Raw genomic sequence first — 23,910 nt, forward strand, 5'->3', positions numbered from 1 at the left:
AATGATAATTTTCGTAAATTTTCAAAAATGACCCTCAAGGTCATTACATAAGACCTCTTTGCTTCTAGGGGAAATCATTTATTTCATTCATTGTTTTGAGTAGTTTCTTTTGAGGTAGCTGTGGACTTGTCTCGACACCTTCTTGATAGTTGATAGAGGCTTCACAGACATAGATTGAGTAGAGTGAAGTTAATGTCTCTTTGAGTCTGTTTTTTTTAAAAAAAATGGAACTATTACTTCTGAGATTGAATTGACTTTTAAGCTGTCTTATTTAACTATCCCTTCATTGAGTATTGATTCGATACCCCACTTGAGTGACTCCTTTAAGTATTTTAAGTCTTCCGCTGATGTGATTGAATGAGTGATCAGATCAAGTGGTTTGCTTGGGGCCAACAATGGTCTCCGAGTGTCGGCCACGTCTAGATTACCCTCTCGGGGCTTGACAATGGTAGAACCACGGGATTCAGGGAATGCCTCATACCTTTTTCTTGGTCAACATAATTCTTTACCCGATCACCTATTTTTATAGACTAAAATAAAGATTCATTTTATTTTGATTAGAGATTCAAAAAGATAACTTAAAATACACCGTAACTCAATTTCAAATGGCAACTTAAAAAAAAAAATTCTAATTAATACAATCACTTAAATTTAAAAAAATCTGACAAGACGAAAAAAGGGTGTGCCAATCAACATAATTAACTATGATCAAGAACGTCCTAATATCTTCTCTTGTTACTTTTATCTCCTATGATACAACTGTTTCTGGATCAAATCGAAAAAGTAATTTTCGCTCAACTATGTAAGATATTGACTATTTTCTGTATTAGCACGTGAAAAGTGGCTAGCCCGCCGCACCAAGTCCCTTTTCCAACCAAGCAAAGTGATACTTGGAAACAGTACTACTTTATGTTTAATCACAGATCTAGAAATTGACTTCTTCTTCTTGGATATGAAATCGTAAGCTATTTGCCCTTCAATATCAATTTTTGGTTGTGAATTTGAATTTAATAACATTTTAATGCGGATACGGACCACGTGTAAAAACAAAACAAAAAAGTGATACTTGACCCATATATATATATATACTTTTCATTCACCATCACAACATTCCAGAAATGCTCTGTTTGTCGTAGTATGCGCCATCTTCCAGTCCGCAAGCTCTGAATCTCATACTCCAAAGCTCCTTCAAACATAAAAATTTAGAGTCCTAACTCTTGATTTGTTCTTCGTTTTTTCCCGAATTGAGTGGATGGTTGCTGTTACTGCTCGGTACCCATTTGGTATCTGCCCTCAATTCCATGGAAATTCGAAGTTACTTTCCCCAGAAACGGACTTCTCCGCTCTCAATTTTCCTTCCAGACATGGATATTCAAGATTAAATCTTCAACCAAAGGTACTTTCTTTTTCCTTCTTTTATCTTTTCACATGTAATAGTCCAGGGCATGTCAACTATTACACCATTGCTGTTACCTCCCACTAACACAGATACCTAATAACTCTGTCCATTTCCTCAACAATAATTCAAGTCTTCCGCTTCATGTTGAGCTCATGGAACAAGAAGAATAATTTTTTTCTCTGGATTCTTCTTCCTATATCTTGTAGTGCTGGATTTTCATTTATTTAATCTTTGTTAGCTTTGAGTGCTAGTTTTATATTATAAGAGCTTGTTAAATTCTTGGGATATACCTATAGCGGCTGAAATATCCTTAAGGATAGTGTCTTTGATGCCCTCAAGCTTTGAATACTTTTCTACAATGTTCGTAATCAATGAAATATCCTTAAGGCAATGTCTTTGATGCGCCTCAAGCTTTGAATACTCTTCTACAATGTTCGTAATCAAATATTTTCCCCAAGATTTCCAACAAAGACATCACCTAACATTTTTTGCCTCTGCTAGGATTTTAATCTTGGCCTCCTATGGTTTTCAATTAACCGCTATGCCACACTCTCAGGTGATGGTCGGGTTGAATCATTATAGGAGAGGCATTACATCTTTGACGGGAAGATCACAGTTTGGTCCTAGAGTGGGAATGCTGTTAGAAAATTTACAAAGAAAGTCTAAAGCTTTGAGGCGTGAAAGATCACTATTTATCAAGAGTTATTGCTTGTATAACTTTAAGGGATTACAAGCAACGCTTTATGAGGATACAACAAAGCTTAAAACAATATATGCAATCAAATTATGCTTCAATAGAAAATTCATCATATTTATAGAGTTTGTTAAGGAGACCTTTCAGAAGAGTCTCCTTTTCTAAAATGATGCAACCTTTCTGTTTAATTAAAATTCAAATATTATTTCAAATTTTAAATAAACAACTTGGTTAAAATAAATTACGAAATAAAATCTTTAATTTAATTAAAGATCCCCGGCCCGCTCCCAAGCCCCAAGTCCAAGTCCACGCATTGGCCCACAGGGTGCCCTAATAGGGCCCGAATGAAAGACTTCACTGTCAATTGATTGGCGCATGAACGAAGCTGTAACGGAGGCTCTTTGCAGGCTAAGGATTCGCAGCTTCCAGATAGAAATATTTCCTCCTTTCTTAATGGAAAGGAATCGAAGAAGAAGAGGGTCCTATTGATTCAATCTTTATGCTTGGAGAGCTTACCTCATCTCAGTTCAATCTTCTCATGAACTTCCTACACGCATGCGTCTGCCAGAATGCCTCACACTCAAACTCTCCTACTGTGTGTTGTGTATGCTTTCAAGCAACTTGAGCAATCAAAGCTACGCCCTCTTCAACTCAACCCTTCTCCTCAAACTCTTTCAGTTGTTGGATGCGCAAAACAACCTATTCCCCTTTACGACGACTCGGTGACCTTTGACACGTTACACCTGGTTTCACTATGTGAAAGTGAAACTCATTTGACCTCATAGAGAAGAGTGACCAAGAACCGAGATTCCTCTAGGGAAAGAAGCCATTGACAACAAGTGGGTCTATAAAGTCAACAAAAAGCTGATGGAGCATCCCTTCCAAGACATCCCTTCTAACTTCCCTATTACCAAAGGAAGAAAGAAAGGTCGAAAGCTCTCTTTCAAGAGCCTCTTTTGTTGGGCTCGACAGCCCCAATCGCAAGGGATCGGAAATGGCGTCAGGCGAGGGCGCCGCTTTTCCCCTTAATGAATCGAATGGTCCTTCAACCTTCATTTGATTCCGACGGCCGGCCATTAGAGTCTCAATTTTTTTTCAATTTCTAAACAACTATCGTTCATCAATAGTCAACAGTTTCTTGGGTCTCAACACTTTCTTGATCGTCCCTCCGATGGTCAAGAGGGTGAGTGAGATTGCCTTCTTAACCGGACAATCGTTAGGTTACTATGGATGAATAGAATCAGCCGATAGGCGCAGGCAAGCGTAGCGAATCGCTACCCAACCTACTAGATCCTTTACATAAAAATAAGGGTCCAACCACAATCATTATTAATTCGCCAGGGAGGAGTTTGAGCGGAGATAGGTCAACAGATTCAGAGGTAGATTTGTCAAAGGACATAGACACAGGTACTAAGTTCTGCTTCAATGTTTTAGCCTATGAATTTACTGCTTTCACATCTTTGATGCAGTTCGTTCACGAATTTCGATCTATATGACCTCCGGGCGGTACAAAGTAAATGAATCGAAGATTGAAGATGATTTCCGACAAGCGCACATTCATAGGTCGCCGGGGAGCTCTTGGCGAGGAGACTGTTTTACTAGGCGCGATAGAATACTCAACCAAGCATTCAGCTCGATGGATTACTCCCGCACCAGATAGTTCTCAGCCGTTGTAGTAGAATAAGTTATAGGGTCTTTAGACACTCAACTAAAAGGAATGAAGTAACTCGACCAACGGGGGAGAAAGAGACATTCATCTGTATTGTCAGAACACATCAACTCTGATCCAACAGAAATTCCACATTGAGCGTAGCTGATATGCGGCTACGGCTAGCCGATCATATCATTCCGTAAAAGGAAGGATCAAGAATGTTCTAATTCTTGGGTTAGGGTGAAATTCGAAGATCTACGAAGGAACTAACTCCTATTTTTCTGCTTTAAGAGAAGCCTTCTAGCTCGTTTTAAATGACTCATGAGGATAGCTAGAAGCAAGGAACATTCTTTTGCGGTTTACCCGTTCTATAAGAGAACAGTTCAACTGAGCGTACTTCAACGATTAGGCGGTGCCGGTTATCGTGTTCGATCATCGACTTAGAGTAGGCGCTGGGAACTAAGAAAAGAAGCAAGCCAAGAGAGCCTTTTCCCGTTCCGGGAAGATAAGGTAAATGCTTACTCAATTATTTAGACTAAGTGGGTTTGGCCTTATATGGGCACAAAAGTGCCTTTGGCCATCGATGTGGGAACTCCCAAATACTACAAACTACTTAACAATCCCTCACTAGTTTGTAATATGTCTCATAATATCACGCATATCAAAAAGTATCTTTGCTAGATTTGAACTTTCCATTAGTGTAAATACCTTAAAGCTTGATGAAGATTTTGGCATCCTAAGATTTGAACCAAAACTCCTTTTGTCAAACCGAAAGTATCACACACATGATATTATTAAGTAGCGAAACGATTCAATATTATGCTTTAGCACGTTTTTGGCTGTGTGCTAATTCAAATTCATGAATATTAACAAGACCAACTCTTTAAGTATTTGTTTGAAGCGGCACCACCTCAATATTCATACAGGTGCATGTCTCTGTTACTACAAACATTTTCTAATTTCATTAAGAGTTAACTCACCCTCTTTCTTGTAACAGCATGCACTTTGAAGTTTGTTATTATGCCCTTGTTATTACAAGCATTTAACAACTTCTAAATTCCTTCCATAACAGTACACAGTACATTGGAATCAAGGGTTTTAAACGAGGAGTTTCGTGCTTAAACGACACAAATAACTTTTTATTACACATTGAACTTATATTGTTAGAGTGTATACTAACTCAAAGTTGGGTTTCCATTATTTGTGTTTAATGTAAGAGTTTCAGCCTCATTCCTTCGCTACTTTGTTGTACTGCATCTCTATTTAATGCTTTTATAAGTGGATCAGCCAGATTCTTATTTGATCTCACATACACTATAGTTATAGTTCTGCTGGTAACTAACTCTCTTATATAAGCATGTCTTAAACTTAAATGTCTTGATTTCCCATTATATATTTTATTGTGAGCTACGCACAAAGTAGTCTCACTATCATAGAATATCGAAATGGCTGGCATTTCTTAGCCATTCCGCTTCCTTTCCAGCAGCTGATAATGCAATGAATTAAGATTCCATTGTGGAATGGGAAATACAAGTTTGTTTCTTGGATGCCCAACTAATGGAACCACCCCCCAAAGTGAATATCCAACTTGAAATAGTCTTATTATCATTTATATTTGTGATCCAGCTTGCATCAGAATATCCTTCTAATACTGTAGGATAACCACTATAACAAATGCCCAAAAATTTTGTTTTCTTTAAATGTGCAAGTACTCTAATTATAGCTTTCCAATGAAAGTTACTTGGATTGCTTGTAAACCTTGAAAGTTTACCAAAATGGCAAATGCTATATCAGGCCTAGTACAGTGCATTGCATACATTAAGTTGTCAATTACACTTGCATACTCTAATTGAGCCATGGTTATTCCAGTATATTCAGTAAGCTTTATACTTGAATCATATGGAGTTTTAGACTCCTCTATGCCCAGATGATTGAACTTGTTGAGTATCTTATCAATATAATAGGCTTGTGATAAAGTCACTCTCTTATTATGTCTTTTGACTTTGATACCTAAGATAGTATCTACTTCATTCAAATCTTTCATTTTAAAGACTGAAATTAGATACTTCTTAGTCTCAGAAATGCCAAGCATGTTCGTACCAAAAATCAACATGTTATCTACATAAAGACAAATGAAAACTCCATAATCATTTGAGAATTCAGAGTAGATACATTTATCAACATTATTATGTACGAACCCATTTGACAATTTCACAACATCAAACTTTTCATGCCATTGTTTTGGTGCTTGTTTCAAACCATTGAGAGACTTTATAAGCTTACAAACTTTATGTTCATTACCGGGAAGAACAAAACCTTCAGGTTGTTTCATATAGATTTCCTCACTTAAATATCTATTTAAGAAAGTAGTTTTAACATCTATTTGATGCACATACAAATCATATATAGATGCCAAGGATAAAAGTACTCTAATAGATGTTATCCTTGCTACCGGAGCATATTTATCAAAATAGTCTATTCCTTCCTTTTGAGTAAAACCATTTGCAACTAATCTTGCTTTGAAGGTTTGTATAGTACTGTCTGTATTATATTTTCTCTTAAATACCCATTTACTAACCTATAGGTTTAGATCCACGAGGCAAATCAACTAAAGTCCAAGTATTATTGGACATTAATGAATCAATTTCATCATTAATCGCCTCTTTCCAAAAAGCAACATCTCTTGAAGACATAGTTTCTTGAAATATTCTAGGATCTTCTTCAATATTAAGCAAAATAGGCATTTGATTACAGACTTTAGTTCTATCTCCCTCGACCAGAAAAGTTAGGAGTCGTTTGGTAGAGTGTATAAAAATAATGCTAAATAGAATGTATTAGTAATGATTGCATTTGTAATGCTTGTATTAGTTATGCTTGAATTAATTATAGATGGAATATTTCTTATGCATTGTTTGATTTAGTATATTTAAAATAGCATTCATTGTATAAAAATATTTATTTAGAAAAATATCCTCAACAATTATGGTGGAAAAAATGTAAAAAAGATTTTGAGGGGTAATTGGGTCTTTAATCATATTAATGCATGCATTAAATCCCTTGCATTAATAATACTTAGAAATCCATGGTATTAGTAATACACACCTTAATACACAATAGAATGTAGTGATACATAATATGAAAAAGTGTTCCAAACAAAGTACTACCAATACACCTAATTAATGCATGCATAATTTTTGCTAATACACTCTACCAAACGACCCCTTATTGATTCTGGGGAGCTAAAATCAGGGGCAAGAGTTTGTTCTTTCCTAACTCTTTGACTTTTTCTTGGCTCTAGATGAGTATTGTCACTTTTCCTTTTACTAGAAATAGTTTGGAATGTGACATTGTTTGTTCATCAAGACTATTTTGATTTGCTTCAGTTAACTTCTCAGTAACAATGTCATTCAAAAATTTATTTTCTAAGAATTCAACATAAACAGATTCAACAACAACATTAGATTCTAGATCAAGTAATCTATATGCTTTAGAGTGTTGTCCATATCCTACAAAAATACTTTTATCCCTCTAGGACGTAATTTTGTCCTTTGACGACAGGAACTCTATAAAAATATATACACCCAAAATAACTTACATTTGGTTTTCTACCATTCCAAAGTTCATAAGGTAAAGCATGCATACTTATTGAAGGTACTCTATTTAACATATGACAAGCAGTAAGTAGAGCTTTCACCCTACAAATTGTGTGGTAAATGAGAATCCAATAACATAGAATTAACCATATCTACTAAAGATCTATTTTTCCTTTCAGTCAACCCATTTTGTTGAGGTGTATAAAGAGCACTAGTTTGATGTATAATACCTTGATCTTCACGGAACTTATTAAACTCACTAGAAAAGTATTCTCCTCCTCTATCACTTCGAAATTTTTTAATTTCTTATTCTTTTGATTTTCCACAACTGACTTGTACTCCTTAAACTTTTGAAAGGCTTCATCTTTTGTTCTAAGGAGATAAACATGTGTAAATCTAGAGAAATCATCTATAAAAGTAATGAAGTCTCTCTTGCCTCCTCTAGTTAATTCTCCATTTAATTCACATACGTCAGAATGCACTAAATTTAACATTTTTATAAATCTTTCAACTTTACGAAAAGGTTTCTTTTTCCTTTTTGCTTGTATACATATTTCACACTTTCCTTCATGTTCAGATTTACAGTTAATATAACCATTCTTGGACATATAATTCAAAGAACCAAAATTTAAATGTCCTAATCTAGCTTGCCATAAATAAGAATTAGACATAAAGATATAAGCAGAAGCATCATTTATTGCATTAATACTTAACTTCAACATGCCATCACAGTGATATCCTTTTCCTCCAAACAAACCACTCCTTGACACAATTACATGATCAGACTCAATTACAATCATAAAACCTTTCTTAGAAAGTAAACTAGCAGAAACTAAGTTCTTCATTATTTCTGTAATATGGAACACATTCAGAAGAGTCAGCTTCTGTTCAGATGTGAAATTGATTTCAATTGTTCCTTTTCGTGAAACTTTGGCTGCTATATGGTTGCCCATTAAAACCTTTTCAAAATCTTTCACTTCTGAATAAGTCTTGAACATATTCTTGTCATGACAGATGTGAATTGTTGCACCAGAATCCAACCACCAGTCTTGGTTCTTTGTGGTTGTAGCAACCATATTCAACTCTTTAACATAAATCATAGCAACCAGCCCTTGTGAAAGAACTTTCCACATCGTTTACCTTCTCTGATTTTTCAGATTTTCCAGTGTCCTTTGAATGAAATTTTATTCCTGCTTTCTTAAACCTGCAATCTCGAATCTTATGGACTTTTTTTCCACAATGATAACAATCCATGTTTTTTTTGTTAGGAGACTTCTGGGAAACGTTCAAACTTTTATTCGTTTCCGACATTATTCTGACTAACATTATTAACTGTGGAACTAGAGGCTTGAACTAAAGCATCTCTAACACGAGTCTCACTTTCAATTTGAAGGTGAGTTTGAAACTGTTCCACAGTCAATTTGTCAGTAGAATGTAGAATTTTCTTTCTATTATTGTTCCATGAAGAAGGCAGTTTCGAGAGAATTGCACCTATTTGAAGTGCAACAGGAATTTTCACTTCAAGATCACTTAGTTTCGAAACTAAAATTTGTAATTCATGAATTTGATCCATGATAGGCTTTGTATCAATCATCTTAAATTCGAACTATTGCATAGATAAGAATTTATCGATACCTCGTTTTGCGTTTTCATATGCGGTTTGCAATGATGTCCAGATTTCCCTTGGAGACTTTAGATTTGAGTATAGATCATACAAACGATCGGTCAATGTGTTCAAAATGTGATCTCGACAGAGCAATTCATCTTCTTCACGTTTCTTCCTCTCTGCTTTGGCTTCAACAGTCTCATCTGGGTTATATTCAGAGATACAGGAAAGCAATGGATCAAGAACATAAAATACTTTCAATGCAGTGAGCAAAAAAATCATCTTGTCCTTCCAGCGAGTGAAGTTCGATCCATCAAAACGATCTAGTTTGATCAATTCTTTCGGATTCTCAACAGCAGACAATAATTTCTCCATAACTCAGTAACTCATGAAAATTGTTAGAAAAATTACAGAGAGTAAAGCTTTGAGGCGTGAAAGATCAGTATCTTTCAAGAGTTATTACCTGTATTACTTTGAGGGATTACAAGCAAAGCTCTATGAGGATACAACAAAGCCTAAACAATATATGCAATCGAATTACGCTACAATAGGGAATTCATCGTATTTATAAAGTCTGTTAAGGAGACCTTTCAGAAGAGTCGCTCCTTTTCTAAACAAAACGCAACCTTTCTACCTTTCTGTTTAATTAAAATTTAAATATTATTTCAAATTTTAAATAAACAAATTGGTTAAAATAAATTACGAAGTAAAATCTTTAATTTAATTAAAGATCCGACCCGGCCCGCCCCCAAGCCCCAAGTCCAAGTCATTTAGATATATAATTAATATATATATATATAGAAATGCTTACTCAATTATTTAGACTAAGTGGGCTTGGCCTTATATGGGCACAAAAGTGCCCTTTGGCCACCTATGTGTGAACTCCCACATACTACAAACTACTTAACAAATGCATCGACAGGTCCTTGTTCTTATAGTCTACTCCTAGTTGTTTGCCCTAACCTCAAGCTGAATGTATCTCATTGCATGATTCAAGTGGGTTTATCTCTAGTTTGGATGGTAAATTTGTGTAGTTATGTGTGAGAAGACTTCTCAAGTAAGCATAATGAGGCTACTTTAGTTGATGCAGCTTGACGTTTGGAGCTGGTACACTTCCCTTCAATAAAAATTAGGATGAGTACTTTGTTAAGTGAAGTGATAGATCAAAGTGGTTGGTGATTGTAGTCAGGAATCAGAGAATAGGATCATGTTTGGTGCCTAGTGGCATGCTTTTACGTACTATATCAGAATTGAGAAGATTGTCAGAAAAAAGAAAAGAAAAAAGTTAGTGCTATAGTGTGTTATCTCACACTTATTCCCACTATTCAAGATAATCCATGGAGATGTATGTCTACATATGAATTCATGTATTGGATTTTCTAGGAATCAATGAAAATCTGTCAGTGTCTGTAATGCTAATGTGTGCAACACAATAATAACAATCATCTGCCTATGCCAATGGCCTACACAATTTTAATATTCAATGCCAATGGTCTTCAACTCTTCTTATTGCAGGGTCACGTTGCTGAAATACATTCTTTGCCACATGCCGGTGATTTCACTGGTGAAAATGAGCCAACACCAATTCTTGATGCAATTGAAAGTCCCATGAACCTAAAGAATTTATCAACTAAGGTCCAATAATTAGCACTTCTCCTCATTTGAGTCTTGAAAGTCACGGGGCCATATTGGCTGACTATGACCAACTTGGTGCAGGAACTGAAACAACTAGCTAATGAAATTCGATCAGAATTATCTTTTATCATGGCAAAAGCTCAAAAACCTTCGAGATCCAGTCTGACCGTGGTGGAGCTGACTGTTGCTATTCACCATGTATTTCATGCCCCTGTGGACAAAATATTGTGGGATGTGGCTGAACAAGTAAGATCCACTTGGTAATATACTAGAAAATGGTAGATTTCCAATTAAATGAGTATACTAAATAACATGTGAAGCTAGCTTAGCTATGCAACTCCCAATTCAGGTTCCAATTTGAGAAATTTTTCTCATGGTAAAAATTTGTATTTTGACATTTTGGACAGACATATGCACATAAACTTCTCACTGGAAGGAGGCAAATTATGCAAACACTTGGAAAACCAAATGGCAATCCTGTGGCAGCGCCAGATTTTGAGAGCGAATTTGACCCCTTCGGAGCAGGGCATGGATGCAACAGCATATCTGCTGGACTTGGTAGAAACCATGCTTCTGTTTTTCCCTTTCTCATCTGAGGATATCCTACTTGTGCTTCTTCAATTATTTTTCAAAATTCACCATGGAAGGTTACTATAGGAAGTGATTACTTGTTTTATAATTTAATTTCTGTTACAAATTATTCCATAAAAAGCTGCCTGCTAAATCCATCAAAAATTTAAAATGTTTGTCCAGTCTAGATTTATATAATATTTTCATCAATCATGTGATAGAGATACTTAGATTGTAGTGTCACCTTCAATAGGAATGGCCATTGCCCGAGATTTTAAGGGGAAGCGTGATCGTGTAGTGGCAGTGATCAACAATGAAACAATTATGGCCGGCCAAGTTTATGAGGCAATGAGAAATTCAGGCTCTTTGGACTCAAATATGATTGTGCTATTAAATGATAGTCGGCATTCTTTACATCCAAAGGTTGAGGAGGCCTCTAAAACACCTATTAATGCTTTGTCAAGTACTCTCAGCAAACTTCAGTCAAGTAAACTTTTCCGGAGGTTTAGAGAACTTGCTAAGGTATGCCCCTGCTATATTTACAAAAGTAAAAAAATACTCCTATCCACATTAACCAGTAAAGAGTTGGTTTAAATGCAAAATCCTAATTTGATATACATGTTGCACAAGTATTAGGCCTATTTCAAGCACCAAAAAGAAGAATTCAGAAATTAAATAAAACAGAAATGTTATGTTCTGCTTTTCTTCATCGAACTTAATTTTCAAAAAGAGAGCAAGATGAACCTATTGTGGCTTGCAGTTAAGGTTTTAAAATAGGTTATACGTCACCTATTAAACTCACAAAATCTACAGCAAAAGCTTTTCGATTTCCACCACGTGTACTCACCGAGGTCAATCTGGCATCGTTGTGCCATTTTTTAGTAAGGTAAAGTAAATTTCATCATCCCACCACAATATGTGGGATAAGAAAGCTAATTGCATTAGTAAGTAGCTAGAGAGGAGTTGGGGCTCTTGAGCAGGGCGGACCCACGTATAGCGTATCGGGTGCTCGAGCACCCATTGACCCCAACAGAAACTTGGTATACGTATATAGAAAATACTGAAAAATTGATATAAGCTATTTGTGAGCACCCATAAACCAAAAGGTCTGATGGGTGCTTTGATCTGAAGCTGAAGTTATAGTGTTCTAATGCCCTCTAGCGAGGGTTCGAATCTTGGTGACTACAATGTTTTCTTACGGTTTTTTTACTCTTTTTTTTATCCTTTTTCACTGCTATTTGCTTTTTTTTTCTTTATTATTTTTTCAATTTTCTATTTTTAGTATTTTATTTACTAACTTAACTATAAAAATATTAGTAAACTTCTAGAAAAAAAACTCTTCTTGGCTAGCAAATTTACGTTAAAAGAAATGAGCACACATAATCTTCAAATCCTGGATCTGCCACTGGTCTCAAGAGGTAACACCGGTGATCGTCAAGGTGATTGGTTGTGGAATGGAGCAGTCCAATAGAAAGTGGATGCCAAGAAGGTTGCTTATATGAAGTTGGTGGAGAGCAAAGTCGAGGAGGAAAAGAGGGCTAATATGGAGAAGTATAAGGCGACGAAGATGGTAGTGAAGTTAGCAGTTACAATGACTAAAACAATAGTGTTTGAACACTTGTATGAAGAACTACAAGACAAAGGTGGGAATAGGAAGTTGTATAGGCTCTCCAAGGCAAGAGAGAGGAAGGCTCCCGACCTAAAACCAAGTGAAGTGCATCAAAGACGGGGAAGGCAAAGTATTGGTGGAAAAGGTACAAGTTTGACAAATACCACAAAATTACTTTTATACTAAGTTGCTCGAACTCTGGTGTCCGATATGGGGGTACAGATCTAGAGGTCAAATCCTTTATGATCTAAATTTTAAGATTCGAGGATACGAATGTGGGTGTGAGGATGTCTAAATTATGAGACATTATGTGGAAAGCTTACAAGGTATTATGAGGAAAAAATATTGATCAAAAGGAGAATCCCATTAGGTAATAAAAGAAAAAAGGTTGATATAAAAATTTCTATATACAAGGTACTCCGTTTTCTTCAATTTCACCTTAGCTTTTGTTTTAATTATAAAAATCATTGTATTTGTCCCGAATTTCTCCTTTGATTTTGGTCAAAGTACTCATAATCGGTTGACCAAATCTGGTATGGATCCCACACGCACACCCACACCAATGTGGTGTCGACACAGGTGAGGTACTGAAAGTAAGAGTCCGAGCAACTTAGCTTCCCTAAACTCTTGAAAAGAGGGAGACATGAATATTGTTGGGCAATTTAGAGCACTTTGAGAGTAGTCGAGATTTCGAGTATTGTAGGGATATAAAGTTTGAGGAGGTTAAGGAGATTATCTGTAGGATGAGAAGTGGAGGGCGATTGCGCCAGACGAAATTTTGGAAGTGTGCGGATCAAGCAAGTATGGAGTGGTTAATTGGGTTGTTTAACGTCATTTTTAGGATGTTAAAAATGCCCGAAGAATAGAGATGGAGTTAGGGGTGGCAAAATCAAACTCCACCCGACCAACCCATTTAAGTTTGGATAGGTTATTGACCCGCCATTTATTAGCTTAACCCATTAAAGATTGAGTTGATATGTAACTCAAATTGACTCAAGAGAAATCTTGTCAAAATATTTTTTAATTTTTTTTAAAAAAATATTCGATATATTATATATAGCCATAATAAAGAAAAAAATAATTTTATTAAGTACTAAAATATTGTAAAAGAACAAATAAAATAAGTAAAAATCTGGTTGGGTTGGGTCTTGACCCGTTCTATAACCCATTACTCAACTCGTTTTGACCCAACCCATTTTGACCCATGCAAACTTGGGTTGGGTTGGGTCTTGACTTGTTTGTTGTCTTGACTCATTATGAACCCCCCCCCCAAAAAAAAAAAAAAATTGATCCATCCCACCCAATTGTCACCGCTAGGTGGAGTACAATGATCCCATTGTACAATAATTAGGAGTAATATTTAGAATTGCAAAAACTATAAGGTTCAAGCTTCTAAACCACACTATGTAAGTTTGGGAGAGGGTGGTAAAGATGCGGTGAGGAGGGGTGTGTCTATTACCAAGAACCAATTTGGATTTATTTCGGGGTGTTCAACTACAGAAGTCATTCATCTCGTATGGAGATTTATGGAGTTGTATAGGGAGAGAAAGACAAACTTACATATGGTTTTCATCAACCTAGAAAAAACATACGACAAAGTTCCTAAAGGAGTTCTATGGAGATGTTTGAAGGCTAAAAATGTACCTATAGCGTACATTGGGGCGATTGAAGGCATGTATGATGGAGCTAAGACCCGGATGAGAATAGTGGGAGGAGACTCAAAGCACTTCCCTGTTGTGATGGGTTACACCAAGGATCAACTCTTAGGCCATTTTTATTTGACTTGGTTATGGATGAACTTATGTGGCATATCCAAAGGGAGGTGTCATGGTATATGTTAGTTGTAGATGACATAGTATTGATTGATGAGACATATTTAGAATAATATATCGCTTTAGAGAGCATTGTTTTGTTGTAATGCGGATACAACTGAGTTAACGATAGGTTGGAGGTTTGGAGACAGTCCTTGGAGTCCAAAAGGTTCAGGTTAAGCAGGACTAAGACAAAGTTTTTGGAGTGTAAGTTCAATAACGTGACTCATGAGACAGAGGTGGAAGTGAAGGTTGATACACAAGTCATCTCCAAGAGAGAGTGTCAAGTATCTTGGGTCAATAATCCAAGGAAATAGGGAGATTGATGATGATATTGCACATCGTACTGGAGTGGAATGGATGAAATAGAGGTTTGCATCTGGTATTTTGTGTGATAAGAATGAGCCAAGATTTAAAGGTAAGTTTTATCAAGTGGTTGTTAGGCCAGATATGCTGTATGGAGTGGAGTGTTGGCCGATCAAGAACTCGCACGTCTTGAAGGTGCAAGTAGCGGAGATGAGGATGTTGAGATGAATGTGTGGGCATACTAGGAGAGTAAGATTAAGGTGGGAGTTCTGTAGTGGATAAGATGAGGGAGGCGAGACTGTTATAGTTCGTGCATGTGAAGAGGAGTTGCGCAGATGCCCTAGTGAGGAGGTGTGAGAGGTTAACTATGGTGGGTCTTAGAAGATAGGCCGAAGAAGTATGGCCAGAGGTGATTAGACAACACATGACACTCTTGCAGCTTACCGAGGACATGACCTTAGATAAGAGGATTCAGAGGTCTCAGATTAGAGTAGAGGGTTAGTAAATGATTGAGTGTGGTCTAGTTTCCTAGTATTATTATAAGTACTTTCCTACTATCTTATTCTTCGGTTTTACTATTATCTGGTTTTTTTTTATTTTGCTTCGGTTATCATACTGTTTGTTGCTGCCTGCTACTGTTCCTTTCTCCATTATTTTCTATATGGTCCCTTCACTACTTTATTTTCTTTTCTGATTAACTTGAGTCAAGGGTCTATTGGAAATGGTCTCTCTACCTTCACAAGGTAAGGACAAGGCTGTGTAAACACCACCCTCTCCAGACCCTACTTGTGAGATTACACCGAGTATGTTGTTGTTGTTGTAAATTTCATCAATACCAAAGTACTAGGAAGGTACTAATAGCATACAAATTACAGAACATCTGCATTCTCGAAACTTCTTTAAAAGCCATGTACTGATCTAGATTTTCTGCCATACTTCCCTTCACCAAAAGTAAATATTTTCTTGGGAATATTCTCTTCAGGGGTGTCCCAGTAGTTTGGGCTTGGGACTTCCAAATTGGAGGTCTCAAGCTGGAAACCCCTTCCCAGCAAAAGCAAAGGGTTTGCCTTCTGGGTCGAGCTCGTCGCACGGAGCTTGCCTAGTGTGGGTTACCTCTCCTGTGTAGTTTGCGAGCTATTGCATAGGAGCGAGGGTTTTACCCTGTGCGCACCCAAAGGATAGCGGCTGCCGGTTTCCCTTGTCCTAAAAAAAAGTAAATTTTTGAAGACATCTATTCTCAACATGCCGTACTCCTTTCCAACCAAATGATCCAAAAGATGCAAAGATGTATCGTTTTTCAGATTTGCTTTTTATTTTTCCTGACTTTCTCATTCTGCCAGCAAACTAATACATCTTTCTCCTTCTTTGGCATCACCCATTGCACCACACTGAGAGTTAATTAGGAACAGATCCCATAGCTGCTTTGTATGATTCCAATTCAAGAAAAGATGCTCTGCAGATTCCTGAGAATTTTCACAGAAAAAGCATCTACTGCATAAAGGAATTCCTCTTCTTTGCAACATATCTCGAGTTAAACTTGCATTTTTAGCTACAATCCAGCCAAAACAAGCTACTTTAGGAGGTGCTCATGGTTTCCACAATGTCTTCGATGGCCAAGTCAAATCCCAGTGGCCTAGCTCTGTGCCATTAAATCTGAGAGTTGATGGTAGTTATATTGATCTACTGATTCTCTGACAGAACATTTTCTCGGGATTTTTCTTTTTGATGACCGAGCAATCTATCTGGAGCCAATCCTTTGTGTCAACAGCAATATTTTCTTGGGAATATTCTCTTCAGTTTTCCCTTTTTCTCTTTGTAACTTAAAGATGGTAAATGATCTCACATACTTTATTAGAACAACTTAAAGATGGTAATTCATTTGCAGTTTCTTTTTGAATGTAAATTGTCTCCATACTCGCACTGTGAAAGACCTTTTATGAAGTGTCTGATAGGATTTTGGGCCCTTGTGCTAGCTGTTTATGTGCGGTATATTAATGAGATGATTTAAAACAGAATTATGTTACTTCATTGAGAGGTGTTTAACAGGTTGTCGTTATAGTTCTGTTTATTGCTATGTTACTTGAATTTTTCATTTGTTTTTGATGTGCCAATATTGAACTGTACAATAGTATTTCGTGCGGAATTTTTGGAAGTACACTAAAACTTGGCAAAAAACTAGATGCACCTGTGTGGTTGCGTACACATATACCAGATAAGTACTTGTAGACGAGTCTATTTTTTTTAGAAGGAACATGTAGGCAAGTCTCTTGGACATGGATTATCATCATTGTACCAAATAGTGATAAATTTTTGTTATCTCTGTAAAGTTATAGTGGTGAAATTCTTGTCTTATCATGTATTTCTACTATTGTCATATTCCGAATATCTGCTGCTTTTTATAGGAATTAACTAAGAAAATCGGGAAAGGCATGTATGAATGGGCAGCCAAGGTTGATGAGTATGCACGTGGTATGATTGGCCCACCAGGATCAACCCTCTTTGAAGAGCTTGGCCTTTACTACATTGGGCCTGTTGATGGACACAATATTGAAGATCTAGTATGTGTTCTGAATGAAGTGGCATCTTTGGATTCAATGGGTCCTGTTTTAGTTCATGTTATAACCAAGGAAGAAATGGAAGTAGGAGACAATCAAATGAATGCAGTTGCAAATAAAATTATGGAAGGTGTAATCCTGATCTCCTATCCTTTTCCTTTCTTTCACACTAAAGGCCTTTTGGTAGGCTGTATAAAAAAGTGTTTAATAGTAAATAGTAATCCTAACATTAGTAATGATGGTATTAATTACAAAAATACCCTCCTAAAATACAATAGGAAGGATGTAGAAAAGGTTTTGAGGGGCAATTGTGTCTTTAACCATGCACATGCATTTAAAACCCTTGCATTGCTAACACCATGGCTTGTCATGTATTAGTTATACATAGCATAATACCAAATCTAGTGTATAAACAATGCTTGCATTAGTTATACATATGTTGAAAAAGTGTATCAGACAAGGTATTAGTAATACACAAAACTAATGCATCCTACCAAACGACAGGGTATATTAAACCTGCTGGGGAACTCCTCTAATGCAGATGTAGTAGCAAAATTAATATAACATTTGAAGTTGGATGTTACATGTTTTTTCTGGATAAATTTTGTTCAAAAAGGTGCTTAGCTTTTAGACTAAGTTTTGCTCCAAGGGTACTCATAACAAGTTCAGTTTTGGGTTTGCTCTTAAAAGTTCTTCATCTATATTTCATATTTTATGGCTTTATATGCATATGTATATCCCATTCATCAATTGTCTTATATTGCTCTATTTTAATACTAAATAATTTAGAAGACATGGATGAACTTAAATGAACGGCTTGGTTTGTGAGGATTCATATAGCGGACCCCAACTTTCTTGGGATTGAGGCATACTTGTATAATTAAAAGCATCTTTCCATCTGGCTTTGGAAAACTAATTTCGATCAATTGATTTTCCAAATAAGGGTTGAATGAAATCCTGATTATCATCACCATTCAGATCAATTATAGAGTAGATTTCTACTAAAGGTCAGGTAAGATCTAATCCTGATAAACTGATCCTTGTTTCTATCAAAAGTAATTTGAATCTCTACCTTTCCATATATTTGGAAGTGTTGTGAGTATTGCGAGGTGATGCTATAGCACTTAATGAATACTAGCTGCCCTACCTTGACCTTTCAATAAGTTTTTCCTGAGTGAAGTTCATGAAAAAATTAAAAACTGGGTATAGATGATTTGTGGTAAGCTGTTTCTGGCTCAGGAAGCAGGTCTGAGTGGAAGCTGATAGTTTTCAGATGGAACACAAGAAGTGTTAAAAATGTAGTAGCAAAGTTATCCTGAATGGCAAAGCTATGTATTATTACTGTAAATGCTACTAATGGTTCACCTTCTTTTTATGGTCAAAGCAGGTATATCTAGCTCAGACACTATACCTTGTGGCACTCGAACATATAGTGATTGCTTTGTAGAGTCCCTAATATCAGAGGCAGAGAGACACAAAGATATTGTAGCCATTCATGCAGGCATGGGAATGGAGCCATCACTTCACTTGCTGAAGAATGTCTTTGCAGAGAAGTTTTTTGATGTTGGGATGGCCGAACAACATGCGGTGACATTTGCAGCTGGATTGGCAAGTGGAGGGCTGAAGCCGTTCTGCATAATTCCTTCAGCTTTCCTGCAAAGAGCCTATGACCAGGTCTCTCTCTCTCTCTCTCACACACACACACACAGAGACGGACACAGAGGATAAGAAATACACAAGGCAGCTAGTGCAAATGTCTTATAAATGACCTAGTTCTGTCCCCACCTCCCACAAAATAAGAGGAAGGGTCTTATGCATCAACAACCAACTATCACTTTTATTTAGCTGTGCACCTTTTAACTGTAGCAAGTAAAGAATCAATGGATATAAGAAACACACTAAGTAGTTGGTTCAGAATTTGTTCAGTGGATTGAAAATCATTGAATTGTAGGTCTAGTCATTGAGTCATAGACTTCACAATTCTCATTTTCTTTATCTTAATTGAGACTTCGTACTGTTGGAAGAGGAGATGGAGAATTAATTAAGTTCTACTAACAAGCTAGTCAATAGGAAAAAATTTCACTCGGACATTTTTCTAGAAGTTTCACATATATCATACTGAACTACTGAAGGGGGTGGTTTATGCCCTCTTCTGGGAAGGGTTAACATTTCTTTACTGTAAGCAATACTTAGGTTTCCTAATGGTGGTTGCAGTTCACCTTATAATTCTCTTTCAATATTCATGATATCTTTCTGGTCCCTCGTTTATCCGACTTAGCAATTCAATTTAGATCAAAAAATGAGCAACTGAAGCAAGATCGATGGTTGTGCCTGCAAATATTTTGTACAAGTTTTCTGAAATCTCAAGCAAATGCAACCTAAAAGTCCCGAACATCTAAAAATATGATTAGTTTACTTTTCCTTATATATGTCAGATTGGTTGTGTTCTTTTTGTCCTGTGTCTTTGACTTCCATGCATCATGTTCCTTACACTTTGTTTGGATGGTTGTTACGTATTGTTTCATAATGTATTTCATTGTGTTGTATTGTGTTGTATTGTATCATACTGTATTGTTTTAATGAATACAGTGTTTGGAAAGATTGTATCGTTCTCCGTCGTTACATAATGTCACACATTCATGATTTGAATGATAAACTTACAAGAAAAGTAAGGTACGAGCTATAGCTTCTATGAAAAGGTATCACTTAAGTGTTGCCTTGTCGCTTAAGAGAGGTCCGCTAAAGCGAAGCCAGGGCTACGTAAGCGGCGGCAGCAGCACATGAAATTTTAGCTAAGTCCCAAAATTCTCCGATTGGGTGCTCGATATTAATATGGAACCCCGTGCACGCAAACAAACCATGATACTCTACCAAATTCGGCATTCCAGACGCAAAGATGCAGTCGAAATTCCAGAATAAAAGATGAAATATAATTATTAAATAAAAAATAAAGACAAAATGAGAAGAAAATATTAAGGTAACGACGCGATCACACCAAATCGGTCATTACATAAAATGGGTCTTTTCGTCGTTACCTAACGATGGATTAAAATGATACGATAAAATAGAGTTTAAGTAACAATAAAAACAAACACTGTATTTAAACAAACAATACAATACAACGGGTAACAACCATCCAAACAAGGTGTTAGTATTGGAAACATGTCCAGAAAAGTAACTTCATTGTTGTTATATTTTGAACAGTAGGTCACTCTGTCTTCAGTCAACCTCGCTAGTGAGTCTGAAATCCAGTACTTGCTAGGGATTTGTTGTTTTAGGTCCAAATAATCGTTTCAAAGAAGAAGACAGGTCTTATCCAGAGAAAAAAGAAAAGTAATAGGAGGAAAACAAGATGTCCAACTTATTTCAAACTTACAAAGTAAATTGGACTTCTGTTTATAAAACAAAGTAAAGAAGTGGTTCAATAACTTTGACAATGTCAATTGGGCATAAAGTATATAGGACCAACTTGTTGAAGTATTTGAGATCAACATTAAATTGTTGATGTGTTGATTAAATTTTTGGTCTATAACTTGTGTCATTGTTGTTGATTTGTATCTTAACTACATCAAATGAATAAATTAAGATTTCAATGTCCGCGATGCGATGGATAGTCACTGCAATTTGGCAAAATTGATCCTGTTCTGTACGAGTCTACAGGTTGATAGCTTCCAACTTCAATTTTGTCCAGGCACATTAATAGACGACTTTTATTTGGGATTTCTAAGATATCTTGTTCCAAAGAAATGTTTTCAATTTGAGCGTCAGAGTGTTAAGATAAAGCACAATTTTCTAAAGTTCTGTTCGTGTTTTATTGGCTCCTTAGGTCATCCATGATGTAGATCGTCAGAAGGTTCCCGTGCGTTTCATTATTACAAGTGCTGGATTAGTAGGATCTGATGGTCCTGCACATTGTGGGGCATTTGATATAGCATTTATGTCCTGTTTGCCAAACATGATTGTGATGGCTCCTTCTGATGAAGTTGAGCTTTCTCATATGGTTGCAACTGCCGCCCTTATTGATGACAGGCCGGTTTGCTTCCGCTACCCTCGTGGCGCCCTTTCAGTTATGGAACATTCATTTGGTAGTGGAATTCCCATTGAGGTAATATTTTGGCAAATAAATCTAGAAATGTTCTGATGTATTCATGATACTGGTAACTCAATATTTTAGAACAGGTTTGATTTGAATTATCACCAAATATTATTAGTTTCTTTTACTAAATCAATTTTGTAATATATAATTGGCATACCGCGTTTATTTTATAGAATACTATGAATTATTACCCATATATTACTTAAGGGATGTGATATATTTAAATCGCCCATCCAACAATAACTTGTTTAGTAACGTGATTGGTCTACATAACACAATCATTCAAGCCCCTTCATATTTGAATTTGCATTTATACTCTTTTATTTTGTTGTTGTGGAGAAGGTTGGCAAAGGGAGAATACTTACAGAGGGTAAAGATGTTGCTTTACTTGGCTATGGATCCATGGTACAGAATTGTCTAAGAGCTCAATCGCTTCTTTCAAAGCTCGGTGTTGAAGTGACAGTAGCTGATGCAAGATTCTGCAAGCCTCTTGACATTAAACTTCTTAGGCACTTATGCAAGAACCATTCCTTTCTAGTTACAGTCGAGGAAGGCTCAATAGGAGGATTTGCATCACATGTAGCACAGTTCCTCTCACTCGATGGGCAGCTTGATGCAGGAATTAAGGTAAACTTTCAAATCGTTTCTGAATCATTTTGTTCAATGATAGCCGTAGGAATTTTCTTCAATTCAAACACAAGTTACATTTCCACATTAGAAGTATGAGCTATTTTACTTTAATTCTTCTGACTCGTGGTTTAGAAATTTTTGATAGAATGCTAAGCTTAGATATCTCCTTCCCCTCTCCCTCTTTCCAAGCAGAGTCTTTCTTTCCAAATTACAAAATCTGTTTTCGAACTTCATGGCTTCCTCTATATTATGTTAAATATTATATGGTCTGAGGTTAAAGATTAAACTTCTTTTTTGATGATCTGTTCTTAGTGGCGACCAATCACTTTACCTGACAACTATATCGAGCAAGCATCACCAAAAGAGCAGCTTGCTGTTGCAGGGTTGACTGGAAATCACATAGCTGCAACTGCACTAAGTCTGCTTGGCCGTACTCGAGAAGCTCTTATTTTGATGTGCTAAATTCTATTTCTTTGTTCTTTTATAGTGTAAATATTTAAGGCCTTCCTATTCCTACTTATGAAGTGTAGAAGTGGAAAATAAGAAGTGGGGAAAGGAAATAAACAGGACGAGAGAGTTTGTGACAGGAAAGAAGCAGTCTATTTCTGAGAATAGGTGCAACAATGTACCATAGACAAAATGTGATCCACTGTATGAGTTCCCCCACCCCCACACACTCTTCCAACTATAATACTCCTCATTTCTTGAGTGACAAATGGCCATTGGCCATTGGTATATCTGTAATACCAGGAAAGGATGGAAAAAAGAAAAGAAAAGAAAGTTGACAATGCTACTGCCATAACAATAATCTCTTGTGGTTTGTCATTATTGAGAAAGTTAGTCACTGAGACACTGGGAGATTTAAAAGAATGCTGGAGCAATCGTCATAAGTAATTTTCTAGGCTACTGTATGAGTTCTCCTACAATGCCCTCAAATTTGTGTACATGTGAAGAATTTTATAATTAAAATTTTCAAAATTTCACTATGTTGTTTTTCAAATTTTTAACATCCAAATTTATTTCAAATAAGTTCGAATTTGAAATATAAATTTCCTGTAGATATCTCATTTTTTAAAAAAGATTTAAATTCATTGTGATATAATATTCACTGATCCAAAATTATAACTCTTGATTTGTTCCTTTGAGAATATAATAGTCCAACAATGTTTACAACTCAAACAACTTTGGATTAGCTGAAGAGTCTAAAGCTTCACCTAAAAAACACCTTCATACAACATAAAATTACTCTCTTTTGTATAGTGAATAAGTTGAAAACTTAAAATATTTTCCTTCGTCTTAACTCTCTCATTCTTTATACTAACATCAAAATATAAACACAATATGATGCTTCTTATTCACTTCTCTATTTTTTCTCATATTACAACACAAGGAGAAGAAAACATCCTTTATGTAAGTGTAAAATTTGTTGCACAAATAAATGTCAAGAATGTAGATAGTCATTTGAAGAGAAGTAGGGCAATTAGTAGGAGAATGGTTACATGAGTTACAAAAATATAATATAATAACACTACTTTCTCTACTTTATGTCTACTAATATCATACATATAATATTTTAACTTTAATATGAAAATGCAATTATACACCAACATTCTCCTACTAATTTTAATATTTAAATAAGAGATCAATTCACCAATTTGATTGAAGAGAGACTATTAGGCATAATGAAGGTGTGCTCTGCATTGAACCTTCATTTAGTAAAATAATAATCTTTATTCTAGAGTAGTAGTGATCTCA

The 23,910-nt window shown here is 36.0% G+C and overlaps 1 protein-coding gene across 1 annotated transcript; it reads left to right on the forward strand.

Annotated features, from left to right (window-relative positions):
- The first annotated feature begins 875 nt into the window (after positions 1–875).
- Positions 876–23,138, forward strand: LOC129889330 (probable 1-deoxy-D-xylulose-5-phosphate synthase, chloroplastic). The gene is made up of 10 exons (XM_055964588.1): positions 876–1,396; positions 10,459–10,578; positions 10,660–10,824; positions 10,986–11,136; positions 11,402–11,670; positions 17,277–17,559; positions 18,817–19,103; positions 21,256–21,534; positions 21,868–22,152; positions 22,468–23,138. The coding sequence occupies exons 1-10, from the start codon at positions 1,253–1,255 to the stop codon at positions 22,615–22,617; spliced, it is 2,133 nt and encodes a 710-aa protein (XP_055820563.1). The 5' UTR covers positions 876–1,252; the 3' UTR covers positions 22,618–23,138.
- Positions 23,139–23,910: the final 772 nt, after the last annotated feature.

The sequence above is a fragment of the Solanum dulcamara genome, chromosome 5, assembly GCF_947179165.1.
Source record: "Solanum dulcamara chromosome 5, daSolDulc1.2, whole genome shotgun sequence".
In the NCBI taxonomy this organism is placed as follows: Eukaryota; Viridiplantae; Streptophyta; class Magnoliopsida; order Solanales; family Solanaceae; genus Solanum; species Solanum dulcamara.

Coding starts and splice junctions, on each gene's coding strand:
- LOC129889330 (XM_055964588.1), top strand. CDS start 1,253: ATGGTTGCTGTTACTGCTCGGTACCCATTTGGTATCTGCCCTCAATTC. Junction 10,579..10,659: donor TAAAGAATTTATCAACTAAG/GTCCAATAATTA, acceptor AACTTGGTGCAG/GAACTGAAACAACTAGCTAA. Junction 19,104..21,255: donor TGCAAAGAGCCTATGACCAG/GTCTCTCTCTCT, acceptor TTGGCTCCTTAG/GTCATCCATGATGTAGATCG.